The 15,561-nt window shown below is 33.8% G+C and overlaps 1 protein-coding gene across 1 annotated transcript; it reads left to right on the forward strand.

The window, feature by feature from the left end:
* Positions 1–6,727: 6,727 nt before the first annotated feature.
* LOC125472639 (BURP domain protein USPL1) lies at positions 6,728–8,305 on the forward strand. The gene is given in 3 exon segments (XM_048574298.1): positions 6,728–6,923; positions 7,206–7,411; positions 7,413–8,305. Coding segments are annotated over 3 exon segments (867 nt in total). The 5' UTR covers positions 6,728–6,866; the 3' UTR covers positions 8,017–8,305.
* Positions 8,306–15,561: the final 7,256 nt, after the last annotated feature.

Consider the following 15,561-nt stretch of genomic DNA (forward strand, 5'->3'; position numbering starts at 1 on the left):
ATACCAAGTAAGACTATCCATACCTCTGCTGCATGGTGCAGTCACATCATCACACGTTGACCCATATGATTTACCACAAACAAACATTTCATAGATTCACATGGCAACCAATTATCTAGTCACACATATATACAAGTTCTACCAATTAATTCTAATATGGTCCCCAACTTTTCTCTGCATACTAGAAGTTGCATATTATAATCACTGACATCTAAAGCTCAATAAACACATAAATTTTGGAAAGGCAGTCACTTGTACGCAAATCGAGGTACACATCCCAAAGATGGCTCGCTGACCAAGACATGCCCACTAATCTCTATTGGGTCTCTAGTAATGCTAATTACAAGTACTTAGGAATGATTCGGAACATTTTGAGCGAAAGTCAATCCTTGATCAATGTGGTTAATGGTTAGGTCAACAACCTTACGTAGTCCAATCCAGAAGGTCCGCACATCAAATTTTTGATCCATAAATTCCTAAGATTCACAAATATTACGTATAACCACATAATGTAATTTTGTCACGATCTAACAATCGGATCTTCGTTTACTACAAAGGTTACATGGTAGACCGTTATGAAACTAGGGTCAAACGATCAAATCTCTTCAAACGGATGTCAAAACCAGATTCAAGGCATCAAAATTAGCCTAGGCAAACAAAGTACCACTGCACGCTAAGGCGACAGGCAAGCTTTGCCAAATTTTTCGACATTCACCAAAATGGCTCAAAATTTACCCGTTTATAGATCATGAAAAGTAAAGTAAAAGTTGTACATGTCTGGAGCTTGAATATGGCCGAAGGACGGCGAAATTCGTCGAGAAAGTCTCGATGCTCGAAAAAACTCATGGCTTCGCCACGTCACCACCATCGCATCAATGGCTGATCTATTCTTGGGTTTTGTAATCCAGACCCAAGCAAGTCTGCTACTTGTGGGGAGCGACGTCGGGATGCACTGGAACGATGAGATCACTGGTCATAAGCTCAGAAAAATGATGAGCACCATTCATCAAGAAACAGTGACCAAACTAGGTCAAGTTTAGGTGGAAAACAATCTTGGAGTGTTGTTGAGTTGTTTTTTGGTGGTGAAAAAAAGCCTGAAATGGCATCAGAAATATTTGCAAAAACCGAGTTTGCAACCAGGTCATGTGCGAGTCGAGGGGGGTTTTGAGCAACTACCATTTGGTCGGCCTGCTTTGGTTTTCTAGAGCCCTCAACATATATAATCCAAATGACAAAAATGCCCATGACTTTGCTCGCTTATTTCTCCTTCAGTTACAACTTCAAATGGTTTTTGCCTACGCATTCGTGGGATCAAGCTCTTTCCGAAAATATTCAAAGTGGCCTCAAAAGGTCCACGTTTTTTCAATAACTAACTACGGAGATTCAAGCTTTGTAACTAGTTAATTAAAGCTCTAAAATTAACAAAAAGAAATAATATAAAATCCTGCAAATATGAAACTCGTAAATTACAATAGTGAAATCTGAGCGCAAACACAGCCTACAATTACCTATTTGAGACAATGTTTCCTACTCATTCCAGTCCGACATTCATGATATTAATGGACTTCTCTGGCCTTATTCCGCCTTATATGGCATAAATCTTGCTAGAGATTTACTGATTTCTTTAAATTTTCAATTTCACTTATGTTTGAAGTCATGTAGACTGGCTCATTAGTCTTGACTCTCTTTCGCAAATTGTTGTAATCTTGATTCCATCATAAAAAAATTACATTCAGTTTCTTGTCTTTATTTCTGTTTCATTTCAATTATAACTTAGGCAAAAACTTATCTCACACTACATTTCAAGTCCTCAGTTGATCAAGGCATAAAAAGAACTTAACTCAATCAATGTTCTATTTGATGTACATTCATTTGGTTAAGAAGACAGACATACGCACGAGCACAACACAAATCTATACACATTATGTCTGTTCACAGCCTCCAACACTAACACACCTATTCGCTTTCTTTCAAACTATCACGTGGCACTGAGATGCAAACAATACTTGAGACAAATACATTTTAAATCTAGTAAGACTCTGTCGAGTTTTGACCCCAACAGACACCACTCATATTCTAGATATAAAATTGCACATGCACAAATGATAAACTAAGATTAAAGACAAATTATCAGCACCGTTAATATATTAAGGATGCAACGTGTTCATTGGTATAGTGCATAAATATCTTTTGTTAAACATGTGGAAGAACCAAAACACTAAACAAACACTAATCCTATAAGACCTAAAGTATTCCAAGTGCGAAAGTTGGCCTAGATACAATAACTTAAAAGAAAACCCATATGGTAACGTCAAAGGCTTGCCTATATCAGAGACCTTTATATTTAAAAGGTGCACACAGTCATCAGTTACATAATAAGGTTTATATATATGTCACATGCATAGTTTTCAATCATTATCACTCTTCCTTTGTGTCTTTGTTTGATGAACTGATCATGCGGGTGCAGCTAGGGTCGCAAAACAAGCACGAAGAAAGTTTTGTCAATAAAGACAAGAATCTATTTAGATAACTCGAAAGAAGATGCTATATAAGCGATTAACTAGAGAAATTAACTTCTTGTTGTCTACGGCCACGATATTATTGGTTAATTTCTGTCTTAAATTTCAATTTGCCTATTCATTTGTCAAGAGGTTTTTCAAAATAAAGCACTGTCATGATGTTTATATGTTTCTTTTTAAATGTTTTTCATTTTTTTTTTTTAAAGTGAGAAACTATTTATGCTGAGCATAGTCTACCATCATCATCACCAATATTGTTTCAACTTATCATTTAATTGTTAAGTTTCAAGTTTTAAATTTTATCACAAAAGACATATATGACATTAAAGGTGAATTTGAAGATTGATCCAGGGTGGGAATTTGAGGCTTCTTTTACGTCACAAATTAGATAACAATTAACTTTCTTTTAAGTTAGTTTATATTTATTCTTTAATCCATCCAATGTTGGGGAACTTTTTTTGTTTCAGGTAATTAAGTATTGCGTGATATGGATTAACTGGTAATTCACTACTATGTGATGGAAGATGGAGTCATCCTGACATATCCACCAAAGACGCTCAAAGATTAATTCAACTTTTGAATTACAAGTTGACCTTTAGTCATTATATATTATCTAGAAAATGATGTGTTTCTTTGAATATTTATTTTGTCATAATAACAAAATACATATATGTCCACTAACAATACATGTCAAAAGTCATCTACACACACCGTTGACATCACCATTTTGTTTATTACAGTATAATATTAATTCAAGCAGTCCTAATAAAAACTCTGCAAAATATTAATTAATAATCACAGACTGGATCTATTGTTCTATTCCATGCAGGATAATTCCCATGTTGTTCTATTACAAATTGAGAAAAACAGGGCACCCCAAAGAGCAAGGGGACAAACTCAAGGGCGGTTCGATTAGATTTTTAGTGCATGCCCACCAAAACGCTGGGTTGGCTCTTTTTCTTTAAAGTCAACATGTATGCTTGTTCTTTTGAGGGCTTTTTTTTTTATTTTTTTTATTTTTATATATATATATATTTTTTTATTTCTCCTTTTGGTCCATCGAGCACGTAGCATGCATCTTCTTCTTCTTTTTCCTTTTCTTTTTTCTATGTCTCCTTTGCCAAAAGAGAAGATATCTGTGGGTTTCCATATATTTTTTTTCGTGTATCATTCTTATTCACTTACTTTTACCAAGGTATATTGTCGATGTATAAAGGTGAATTGAAAAAGAAAAAAAAATGAACTATTTTTTACTGCTGAAATATCTAAAAATATAGATATAGATATCTGTGGGTTTCCATATGTACTTTTTTCGTGTACCATTCTTACTCACTTACTTTTACTAAGGTATATTGTCGATATATAAAGATGAATTGAAAAAGAAAAAAAAAATGAACGACTTTTTACTGCTGAAATATCTATAAAATATATATATATATATATATATATATATATATATGGATGCGTTTTATAAAACAAACTGCCTTCACGGTCGAGAATTTATAAACAATATTATATAATTAAATTTTGCTAGTAGAGTTGAGCTTGATCTCTCTTAGTAAACTGTATGTATATGTGTGTGTGGGGTTTTACAGTTAGTAAGTTTAATTTCGATTAGCTGGAAAATTAATTATACCAATAAAAATTTGTATTCCTCCAAAACTAACAGGGACAACACCTGCCGTCGTGTAAAAGGGGCAACCATTAATTAAACAAAAAAATTTGTGAATACGTAATTAGATAGATTCAAAATAAACATAATCAATAATCCAAGTTAATAATGTAGTAGCTATTGTACATGTTAGTTTACAAAGTCAACTTTAGTTCTAGTTGTACTTTGTGGTTTTCTTCCTGTATAATAATAATATAGGTTATTTTATTAATTAGAGGTCACGTTATATTAAGGTGTATACATACATGTTGCAAAAAGACACATTATCGTTGAAATTCAATTTCACCAATTAATTAAGGGGCACACAGAACACAATGATGTAAACTTGCATTATAACATTAATTATTTTACATTATAAAACAAAATAACAAAATAATTAAAATTAGGAGTGTAATCAATAAAGTAAAATAGGTGTTTTGGAAGGCCCTTGCCTATATTGGTTTCTACGTTCAAGTTCTGGTAAAAGGGTGGGTTATAATGTAGTCTAAGATATGCATGTAATCTTACAATTGGTTGGAATGGTCTGACCAATCTAATCTATCTGATGCTAATGTTTATCTCTTTCTCAGGAATTTCTAATCCGTTGAAAGGTTTATTTTTGCCACGATGACCAATTTGATGTGAATATTGTCGGGGTGAGGATAGTGACTTTGTATAGTGGTGGCAGACTATCAATGAGAGTATTGACATATTTCTAAACTAATTTTTGGAGATGCCTATAAGATTTTTTGTTTTGGTCAAAGTTCTGCGTGTGAATTGAACCGCATAATTCTTTCATGCACTTTGGAGATTTCACGTGCTTATCTCAGTAGATTTGGAAGATATTTAGTTGGTGTTTGAAACTGACAGAAAACGGTATATAAATAGAGCTGAAGTTGTTCAGTTTTCGTACAATGAACTAGGACGCATCTCCATCATAAACAAAAACCAAAACCAAACTAGGTAGGGTTTACTTATATGTTCTTTTTCCAAAGCAAAAATTACATAATTATTGAGATTTTATGTACAAAGTCTTTTTTTTTTTTTTTTTAAATTGCATGACAACAATCGTGAATGCGACTTGAGTTTAGAAATCTAATAAGATGAGGATTAGATACCATTAGACCAAATTAGCAAACGCCTTTTTCTACAAATCCACAAAAATGAAAGGCAAGAGAGAAAAAGAAAAAAAAAAAAAAAAACACTAAACGAAATAAGTATTTTTGCTTCAGATAATAGTTTATTTTACAAATAATATCAAAATAGATTGTTGGTAAAGTGAAGTACCATCAGCAAGCAAGTAATTAAGCAACTATATGGTTGAAAAGGCCTCATTCTGAGAGATAATTACTGCGTTCTTTTTAATTGATAATATGATGACAATCACATGTTAAAGAGTAAATATGTAATGAATTTTTCTATGGACAAAATGATGGAATCAATCAATCAAATGAATGGGTTCGTTACGGTACTGTGGTAAGTATTTTCCCACGTTTTGACTTCATCTTCCATCTCCCTTCAGAAGCTCACTAAACTTACTGGGAGTGAAAAAGTATAAGATCATGGAAGAAACTTGTGAAGGACAGTGCCAGAACTGAATTCTTAGCGCAACCAAAGTTCATCAAGTAGCACAGTTTCACAAAATTCTAAAGATTTTGCTGATCGTGGAACATTTCAAAGTCTAAAGGAGGCAGAACCCTTGATGATATAAAGTAGCCACTCAATTTTCTTTTCGATCTGACACTCACCATCCTTGCTTGGTTTATTGACATTTAGCTAGTCTCCATTTGGAGGGAGAGTTCCATCCGACCGGGTCACCGCGATTGTGGCACCCCAATGATCCCATGCCACTAATTTATATAACTGGTCCGGAATGCCATGTTTGTCATAAGGAACCCATTCCATCTGAGTTCTATTCCTTCATTTAGCCGGAGAATGTTCGAATTCAAGTCTTATAAACGGCATGATTATTTATACAAGGATGATGCTATCCACACATCTATTTCCACCTCTCACACTCCTTGTTAATTTTTGTCCTTTGATCTTCTTCAATTCATTCGATCCGACGATCAAAAATTAAAAAATGTGTGTGGACAACACCACCCTTTAAACAATGATAACCAAAGAAAAAGAAAATACAAGTGAAAGTTTTGATTTGCATATATTTTGATGATATTCATTCTATTATATATACAATCCATACAAGTGATATTCTACAGAATTTACACTAATTTATACAAGGATATAATCAATATTTTACATTTCCATTTGTTTCAAATTAAAAAAAAAAAAAAACTTATAATTTTCTTTTTTCATACAATAATATTATATTTAAGGAATGTAGACTAATGAGTCGGTCATAATTAAGTATCAAAGTCACCATTCATGTTAATCAAACATGAGACTTTCTAGTTTCAAGTGAACATAAATATTATTAAGACAATAGTGCTAGAAATAATGAATGAAGTACAATAATAAAAAGTGACATGAAAAAAAAAAAAAAAAAACTCATTTTCTCCTTTGTACCAAATGGAAAAAATTTGCATACGTAATGCATTATATATACTAATTTAATAAGATAATTTAAAGATTTCCACTTGCATTAATCTAAGTTCTTCATACAAGTATTGCTCCCTTACTTGCAATGCAGATATATCAGAAAGAAAGAAAAAAATATCAAGACAATTGAAGTAGAAATGCGTCTTTCATTTGTTTCTTGGAGCCTCGTCTCATACGCACTACTTGTTTTATTGGTAAGGTTTTCTGTGTTTATTTTTCTGAGAATCAATTTAAGTACCTATTGTGCACTTAGGCATTAATTTTCACCAATTCATCAAAGTTTCTTGAATTTTCTTATATTCATCGACACAGAAGTAAAGAAATTCTCTTTTCTAACATAAATATTTTGTTATATTTGTGTTCTTTTTATTTTCTATTTTTTGGTTAGTTTTTGTAATTTTTGTTAGGAGTTGGTGTGTGTGTGTGTGTGTGTGTGTGTGTATTCTGAATGATTTAAGTTTGAATATAATCTCCAGAATGCACAAGGAAGCAGTGGCAGGAAGATTATTACTCTTGGAAATGGGAAAGACATAAAAAAAGAAGACTCCATTGATTTACATCAAGGCGGTGATGATGGTCGTTCATCATCTCACATGGATCACATGGACCCTGCCCTAAATGTTTTCTTCACCCCAAAAGATCTCAAACGAGGAAAAAAAATGCCCATATACTTCTCAAAAAATAACTTCCACATCTCCAAGACTTTTGGCCAGAAAAGAAGCTGATTCCATTCCTTCCTCAATCTCAAACCTCCCATACCTTCTTCAACTCTTCTCTTTCCCCCAAGACTCTACCCAAGCCAAAGCCGTGGAATACACACTAACCCAATGTGACCTTCAACCCATCAAAGGAGAGGCCAAATTTTGTGCTACCTCATTAGAATCCATGCTTGATTTTGTAGCTGCCCTCTTTGGACAAAATACCCGATTCAAAGTCTTAACCACTATTCAGCTCAAGAACTCAACTACCCTTTTGCAAAACTACACGTTTTCGGAAGCTCCCAAAGAGATCTGGGCTCCTAAAATGATTGCTTGCCACACCATGCCTTACCCTTATGCAGTTTTCTACTGCCATAGCCAGGAGAGTGAGAACAGGTTGTATCAGGTTTTGCTTGCTGGGGAGAATGGAGAGAAAGTTGAAGCTGCTGCCGTTTGTCACTTTGATACTTCTCAGTGGGATCCTGATCATGTGGCGTTCAGTGTGCTTGGTACTCAACCTGGAAGCTCCCCGGTCTGCCATTTCTTTCCTTCTGATAATCTAGTTTGGGTGCCATTGTCAGCTCAATAGTAGAAATTTTGCTGTCAATTTGTAAATGCATATGCATGGAAACACAGTTTTATGCTTAGAGTGATTTGACTGGTATCGAGCACCAATCTGCATTATATTTTGATGTTACCAAATATTGACTAAATGTCTGAAAACTTTATCATATCGAAAATCTATTAGGTACTATAGATTGGTACTTGAAACCAAACAATATTTTATATTTGCCTAGTTAGTGAGTTGCTTAAGCTTAATTTGTATCAATGCTTTAATTACTTTGTAATAGTGATTGTGTATGTGTGTTTTCTTTTTCGGTTTTACATGACAATTCTAATGGAGTAGGCAGTGGTATATAAGCTCTAGATAATGTAAAAGGATCATTGGGGACATTGGCTATGTTTGTTTATACAATTTGCAAGTAAATATATACAATATTGTTAATGCTACGTTGCAGATAATATCTTTAGATTTAACTATATGTTTATCTATTTTATTTGATGTTTGTTCAGAACAGAGAAAACCACTCTAATTAACATAAATAGAGGAAGCTTTTTAACTTTTAATTAGCATGCATAAGCTTTTCTTGGTTGAACTTTTGAAAGCACTCTAAATGCGAACCAAGACAGCTTATCTTTTTGATATGTGTAATATGTAGTTAAGGACATGTTGACATTGATGCTCGTTTGGGTCATTAAAGCCCACAAGCCGATATGTAATTGCTAGTCTAGAAATATTCTGTATCAAAAAATTAGATGAGATTGAAGGTTCGATTTTCATCCGTTGTTGAATAAGGAGTGGTGAGAAAAAGTTTTGTACGGTAAAATCTCTATAAAGAAAAAAACCTCTTCAAAATGTCATAAAAAAATTTTGTCCCAACTTAGGACCAATTATGTATCAGAATAAACTCCACATTATAATAAGTTATAATTTTTCTTAGTCCCATCTTAGAGCAGTTCCAATGTTGTTAGGCCCCCTAGGCTATAGGCAACTCAATCCTGTTAAATGAACAATAACTTTCTGTAGTGAACAATACCTGCCAAAGCACATCTCCATCCAAAAACTAAATAGCCCAGGCAATTCATATTAAAATATTAGTACTTTTTATTTTGTAAAATAAAAAAATAATTTTAATTTGAATTTCAAATAATAATAAAAAATTTGTTGAAAGTATTTGAAAATATTGATGTGACATCCCACATCGCCCAGGGGAGTGATCCTTAAATGTATATTCTCATCCCTATCTAGCACGAGGCCTTTTGGGAGTTCACTGGCTTCAGGTTCCGTAGGAACTCTGAAGTTAAGCGAGAAGGGGGCTAGAGCATTCCCAGGATGGGTGACCCACTGAGACGTTGCTCGTGAGTTCCCAGAAACAAAACCGTGAGGGCGTGGTCGGGACCCAAAGCGGACAATATCGTGCTATGGTGGTGGAGCGGGCCCGGGAAGTGGTGCCGCCCGGGTCGGGATGTGACAATTGAAATGTGGCGTAAGCTGGAAGAACATGGTTAAGTATTTATAAAAAAAATTTACAGTTTTTTATAATCTTGTGTATTTAATTAATTTTCACAATTTTATTAATAATTTTTTGTATCTTTAATATTTTTTATTATACACATTTTTTGTATTTTTAATTAATTTTTATAATTCTTTGTATTTTAATTAATTTTTCTATAATTTTTATTAATAATTTATAATTTTTTATTAGTGGCTAACCTCACCATGACATCAACCTTGCATCATTGCCCCTGGGGGCTCGTGGATTTCTGCCTAGTAATTGCCCAAGTGCATCTCCACATCTAAAATGAATAGATTAGGTAATTCGTATTAAAATATTAGTATTTTTATATCATAAAATAATAATAAATAATTTCGGATAATATATATAAAATTGGTTGAAAGTATTTGAAAATATTGAAATGTGGTGTAAGGTGGAAGAACATTGTTAGGTACTTATAGAAGAAAAAAAAAATCATAATTTTTTATTTTTATTTATTTTTCTGTTTTAATTAAGTTTTTATGATCTTTACATTTTTAATTTAATTTTTTTATGATTCTTTGTATTTTTAATTAATTTTAATTATTATTTATAAAAAAAAAATTAGTGGTTGACATCACCATGACTTCAGCCTTGCATCACTGCCCCTGGAGACTAGGCCCATGGATTTCTGCCTGGTGGACAGCTCGAGCCCGCCTAGAGCCCAACCCATTGGAGTGGGCTAGAGTGAATTGCTAAGCGGGAAAAGGGAATTGCAAAGCCTATCCCCAAGGGGATAGGGCAACGATGGAGTTGCTCTTAAGGAAACACGCCTTCTCCTAGTAATAATTGTTAATGAGTACAAAAACATGCAATATCACAAATAAAAGTTTAAAATGAACTAAACAATTTCTCTAAAGTTGTTTAGGACAATACTTCAGTTTTTAGAGTTTATGCCCTATTTAGAAAATGCAATTCATTAAGGATAAATAAGTCTATAAATAATATTTTTTAACAACACCTCTATTAACTAATAACCTTCATAAAATTAGTTTTTTTTTTTTTTTTCCTTCTTTTCATTTGGTGAATTTGTCGCAAGCATTTTCTTTTCATAAGTAGGGTTACAAAACGACTCAAATGCCCTCATATAGGGGTGGACATAGTTCGGATTTATTGGTTTCACCTCTAAATAATAACCAAACCAATTACAATATAATGGTTTGATTGATTGATATGGTCTTGACAAGGGTTCTTAAGGAAAACGAACCAAACCAAACTACTATTGAATTATTTCGTTTGGTTTGATTTTGTTGGTTTGGGCCTAAACCCAATAATTTTATCTTTTTCATTTTTGTTTAACTTTTTGGCCCAATCGCATTAACAAAAACTCAGTAATTTGCTACATATTTTTCTTCTAGTGCAACAAACCATCCTAAAATTCAATATAACATCAACCTTGAGAGTTTAATAACAAATATGGTTACAATTCAATGATCTCTAATGTTCAATCAACCTTCAAATTCAACATTCATACGTAGTTATTAACTAACAAAAAGACTACACTTGTAACCTAAGTTCATTTAAGTTCTAATATGTAAGTAGTCGGTCCGGTTAAGCTTAAGTCAATTTTCAGAAACTCAAAATTGCAACCAAACCAATTCATTATCCTTTGGTTCTATTTTTAGACCATTTGAATTTTTCTTTGGTCAAACCAAACTAAATTGGCCACTACAGTTTGGGTCGGCTAGTTTGGCCGGTTCGGTCAGATTGATGCTCACTCCTACTATTGTATGCTATAAAAAAGTTGACGACTAGTAGGAATACCTGGGAAAGTTGCCCCCTTTTTTTGCCTCTAAATCAGAAATACGCATAAACTTCCCTTTTTGTTTGGTTAATCCGACCTTACTTGTGTTAACGTGACAACAGTTTATTGGTTTTGCTCTACACACCAACCACATAACACCCCTACTGAAAATTGTCACGACATAAAACTTTGTCATTTGGGCTCCATTTGCCTTTCTATTGCAAATTAATGGGATAAGGGAAGGTTTATCAGAATATAACGAAACTTTATCTTCATCACTCTCAAACTGTTCATTGTAATAAAAAATAGTACGAACCAAGTAAGGACAAAAGGAATATTTTGAGGACAATGAGCAATTATCTTAGTAGGCAGATTATATCGCAAGTACAAATGCCGTCCCAGTACAAGGGGAAGGCCCAAGGCCCAAGGCCAAGATTGCCTATGAGGCCTATTTTCTTCCTTAATTAAAGATGGTTGGAACTTAATTTCTCTTCCACTAATGTTGGCATATGGCAATGAAAATTGGGTGATAGGAGTATATTTATGTGACTTTGTTAGCTTGTTTCTTTGCATTTAGTAAGTTACTTTCTATTTATTAGAGTGTTTTAAGCCATTTTCATGTGTTTGTAGGTCCAAATGGCAAAGTTGGCAAGAAAGGGCATTTTGGAACAATTAGGGGCAGTTTTGGCCTGAAATGGATAGCTTGTGCATGGAGCACAAGGAATGGACGTCTTTGGTGCTTAAAAGGTGCTACGAATGTGCAAGGAATCAAGAAGAATTAATTAAGGCTTGGAATCAGCTGAATACAAGGAGACCTTATCCAATCCTATCTTATCCAAACCTTATCCAAACTAATCTTATCTTATCTTATCTTATCTTATCCTAATCCTAATCCTATCTTATCCCCCTTGCAGCTGGAGATAAGGTAAGATAGGATTATGATAAGATAAGATAAGATTAGTTTGGATAAGGTCTCCTTGATTTCAGTTGACTCCAAGCCTTCATTAATTCTTCCTGATTCCTGGCACATTCCTAGCACCTTTTAAGCACCAAAAACGTCCATTCCTTGTGCTCCATACGCAAGCTATCCATTCCAAGCCAAAACTGCCCCAAATTGCTCCAAAATGCCCTTTCTTGCCAACTTTGCCATTTGGACCTACAAACACATGAAAATGGCTTAAAACACTCTAATAAATAGAAAGTAACTTACTAAATGCAAAGAAACAAGCTAACAAAGTTGCATAAATATGCTCATATCAAATTCCCCCACATTTAGCTTTTGCTAGTCCCCCGAGCAAAACAAAGAAAACAAAATAAAACATAAACCTTCCAACAATTGCCTTAAGGATTTCCAATGAAACATGACATGTTAAAAATCACTACTCACATGGATTTTAGCCATCCTTACCCTCGAGTTTATACTTAACCGCAATAACCACTCACTAGCTCGCATTTAATCAATTAAAACATTTTGAATGCAGTAACATGCCTTAGAGATTCCACTCAATTCCTCACTGGATATACTCTCAATTTTCACACAGATTTTCTTACTACAGTCCCTATACTAAGTATATGTGAGAAGATTGATGTAAACATATAGACTAGCACTCACATATGTTATAACAAATAAGGCACTTTTTGGAATTATTAATACAACATGTATATGATCTCATGAACGAAATGCCACTACTTAGAAGCAAAAACCAGGGATTCCATATGCTCATACCAATTTCAAACTCCACATATTGAAACACATAACAATCAAGATAGAAGTCTAAGGGTTGTAATGGGGCTAAGGTATTGGCTAACAAAGAAATGTTAAGGATAAACAAAAGTTCTTAAAGTGATAGTAAGCAAAGTAATGAAATCAACACTTAGAATTCAACTTTTGAATGTAGCATTGGGTGTAGAAGAAATTAAGTTCAAGCTTGTAGTCATTTTGCACAAGCCATTCTTTCATGTTAACTAAACACATGAATTTTTTTAAAATTTGGTTAGAAGTTGGGACTCTAGTAAGGCAAGTCACAACACGCACAGAGTGGAGCGATCATTAGAGTCAAATAAAGTGAGGTATCACACTCGCCATCTACAAATGAAAGAGGCATACATTTCCACCCCTCAGTGCTAATGATACAAGTTTTATGTAAAATAATATATTTTATATTAAAATTAATAATATTTCTCAAAAGACATATATTTTGTTTCAAAGCCCAACACGCCAAACTTTTTTTTTTCTTTTTACTTTAATACAATAATATTATTTACACTAATAAGTTATATATTTTATATAAAAAGAAAATTGATGAAAATGACTTGAAAACTTTGAGTTTAATGATAAGGACAAAATAAAGGGTAAAGTGAATAGTATCAGGATTGACTTTTTAGCGTAAAAATGTGGTTTTTCATTAAAGTGAACAGTATCGTGGATTTTTCGTTAAAACTTCTTTATGTAAAACTAATAATATTTTTTCAAAAGACAAATATATTTTGTTTCAAAGCCCAACACGCCAAACTTTTTTTCTTTTTACTTTAATACAATAATATTATTTACACTAATAAGTTGTGATTTTTTTTAGGAACTTTAATGAAAAGGGTTTGAGCTAACTTTAATTTAACTAAAAACCACCATAAACTATTATTTAACCAAAAGAGCTTAAAATTTAATCATAAGGGCATAACTATTCATATACAAAGCCCTACAAACATAACAACTTACTAACTAAATTAAAAGCCCCACCAACAGTAAATATTTTTTTCAAAACTTGGCCCAGACGGAACCGAATCGAGCAGTTATCCTATTTAAATCCAACTGTGATTGAAATTTAAAATTGTATTTGCTTTTTCCATGCATAAACGACTATTCAGGCTCTAAAATTTTTGTTAAGGGTTTGGAGGGCAATGTGACGTGGCCGATTCCAGTGGAGTGTTGTGTTGTATTGGGTGAGATGTACCGAAATCTTCCTCCTTTTCTCTCTTCTTTCTCCCTACATGTTATGGACAGAGATGGGTTAACACTTCTGTCTCTCTCTTCCTCTCTCTCCTCTCTCCCATTCGATGTACTCCCTTCCCTCTTGCCTCTTCAATCATCTTTTCTCTATTGCCTTTCCAATCCCTTCCCACTTATATCCACCATAGCCACCACCTCTATCCTTCTCCCTCCAACCAAGACAAATCGATCTCTCCCGCCTCTTCAATCCTCTCTTCTCTGCTGCCTCTTCAATCTTATCTTTTCTCTCTTGCATCCACCATAGCCACCACCATAGCACCATAGCCACCACATCTTCCCTGTGGTCGTTGGATCTCAGGTTTGAGACTAACAACATGATTAGCCTTTGTCAGCGCGAGTTTGGAGTAAGGAGTTGGTAAATAGCCAAAGGAGTCGTCGCTAGAGAAGTGAGGGATGCGGTAGTCGAGAAATTGGTCTTTCGCCACTGGGGATAAGAGGGATGCGGTGGTTGGGTAATTGCTTAGGTTGGGCGTTTGACTTTTTCTGTTTGGATTAGTTTTGAGAAATTTCATACCAAACAAGGTTTTGAATTTAAAATTTTTAAATCGAAAAAATTAAAATTTTGAGTTTCGTTCTCAAATTAGATACCAAAAAGGCCCGAAGTGATTCAAAGAAAATTCAATTCTCTAGTGAGCAAAAAGGTTCAGAAGCAATGCTAACCAAGAAGTTGTGATGGTTGTTGGGCTGAGATTGATTTTTATATGAATTACAAAGCTCTGCAGCTTTGTAGTAAGGGTTGGGTTTGATTTGGGTATCTCATGAACAGAAAGCGGAAAAGAAGGGAGGAACGACTGGGTATCTCATGAAGAACACCATGGGCATAGGCATGGGCATCACCACCATCATCACTATTATGAAGGTGGTTGTTGCTCAGAGTATACAATAAAATCGAAGAAGGCAATATTTCTAAAACTGAACAAAAAAATTTGATCAAGAAAGAGACATTATTTATGAAACTAAACCAAGAAAAGAGACACTATTTATGAAACTGGGTAAAAAAAGAGACACTATTTATGAAGTTGTACCAATTACTATATGCTATTTATGAAAGTGGACCAAGAATTAGACATTATTTATGAAACGTGACCAAGAACTAGGTACTATATATGAAAGTGGACCAAGAACTAGGGAGAAATTGGACCAAGAATGAATCACTATTTATGAAACTGTACCAATTATTATATAATATTTATGAAACAAGACCTAATAACGAGGCACTATTTATGAAAGTGAACCAAGAGGTGGGCACTATTTACGAATCTAGACCAATAAATAGTGTAGTATCGT

Source organism: the organism of the source record quoted next, unplaced genomic scaffold, assembly GCF_019419815.1.
Source record: "Pyrus x bretschneideri cultivar Hongxiangsu unplaced genomic scaffold, Pyrus_bretschneideri_v1 Contig70, whole genome shotgun sequence".
Classification (NCBI taxonomy): Eukaryota; Viridiplantae; Streptophyta; class Magnoliopsida; order Rosales; family Rosaceae; genus Pyrus; species Pyrus x bretschneideri.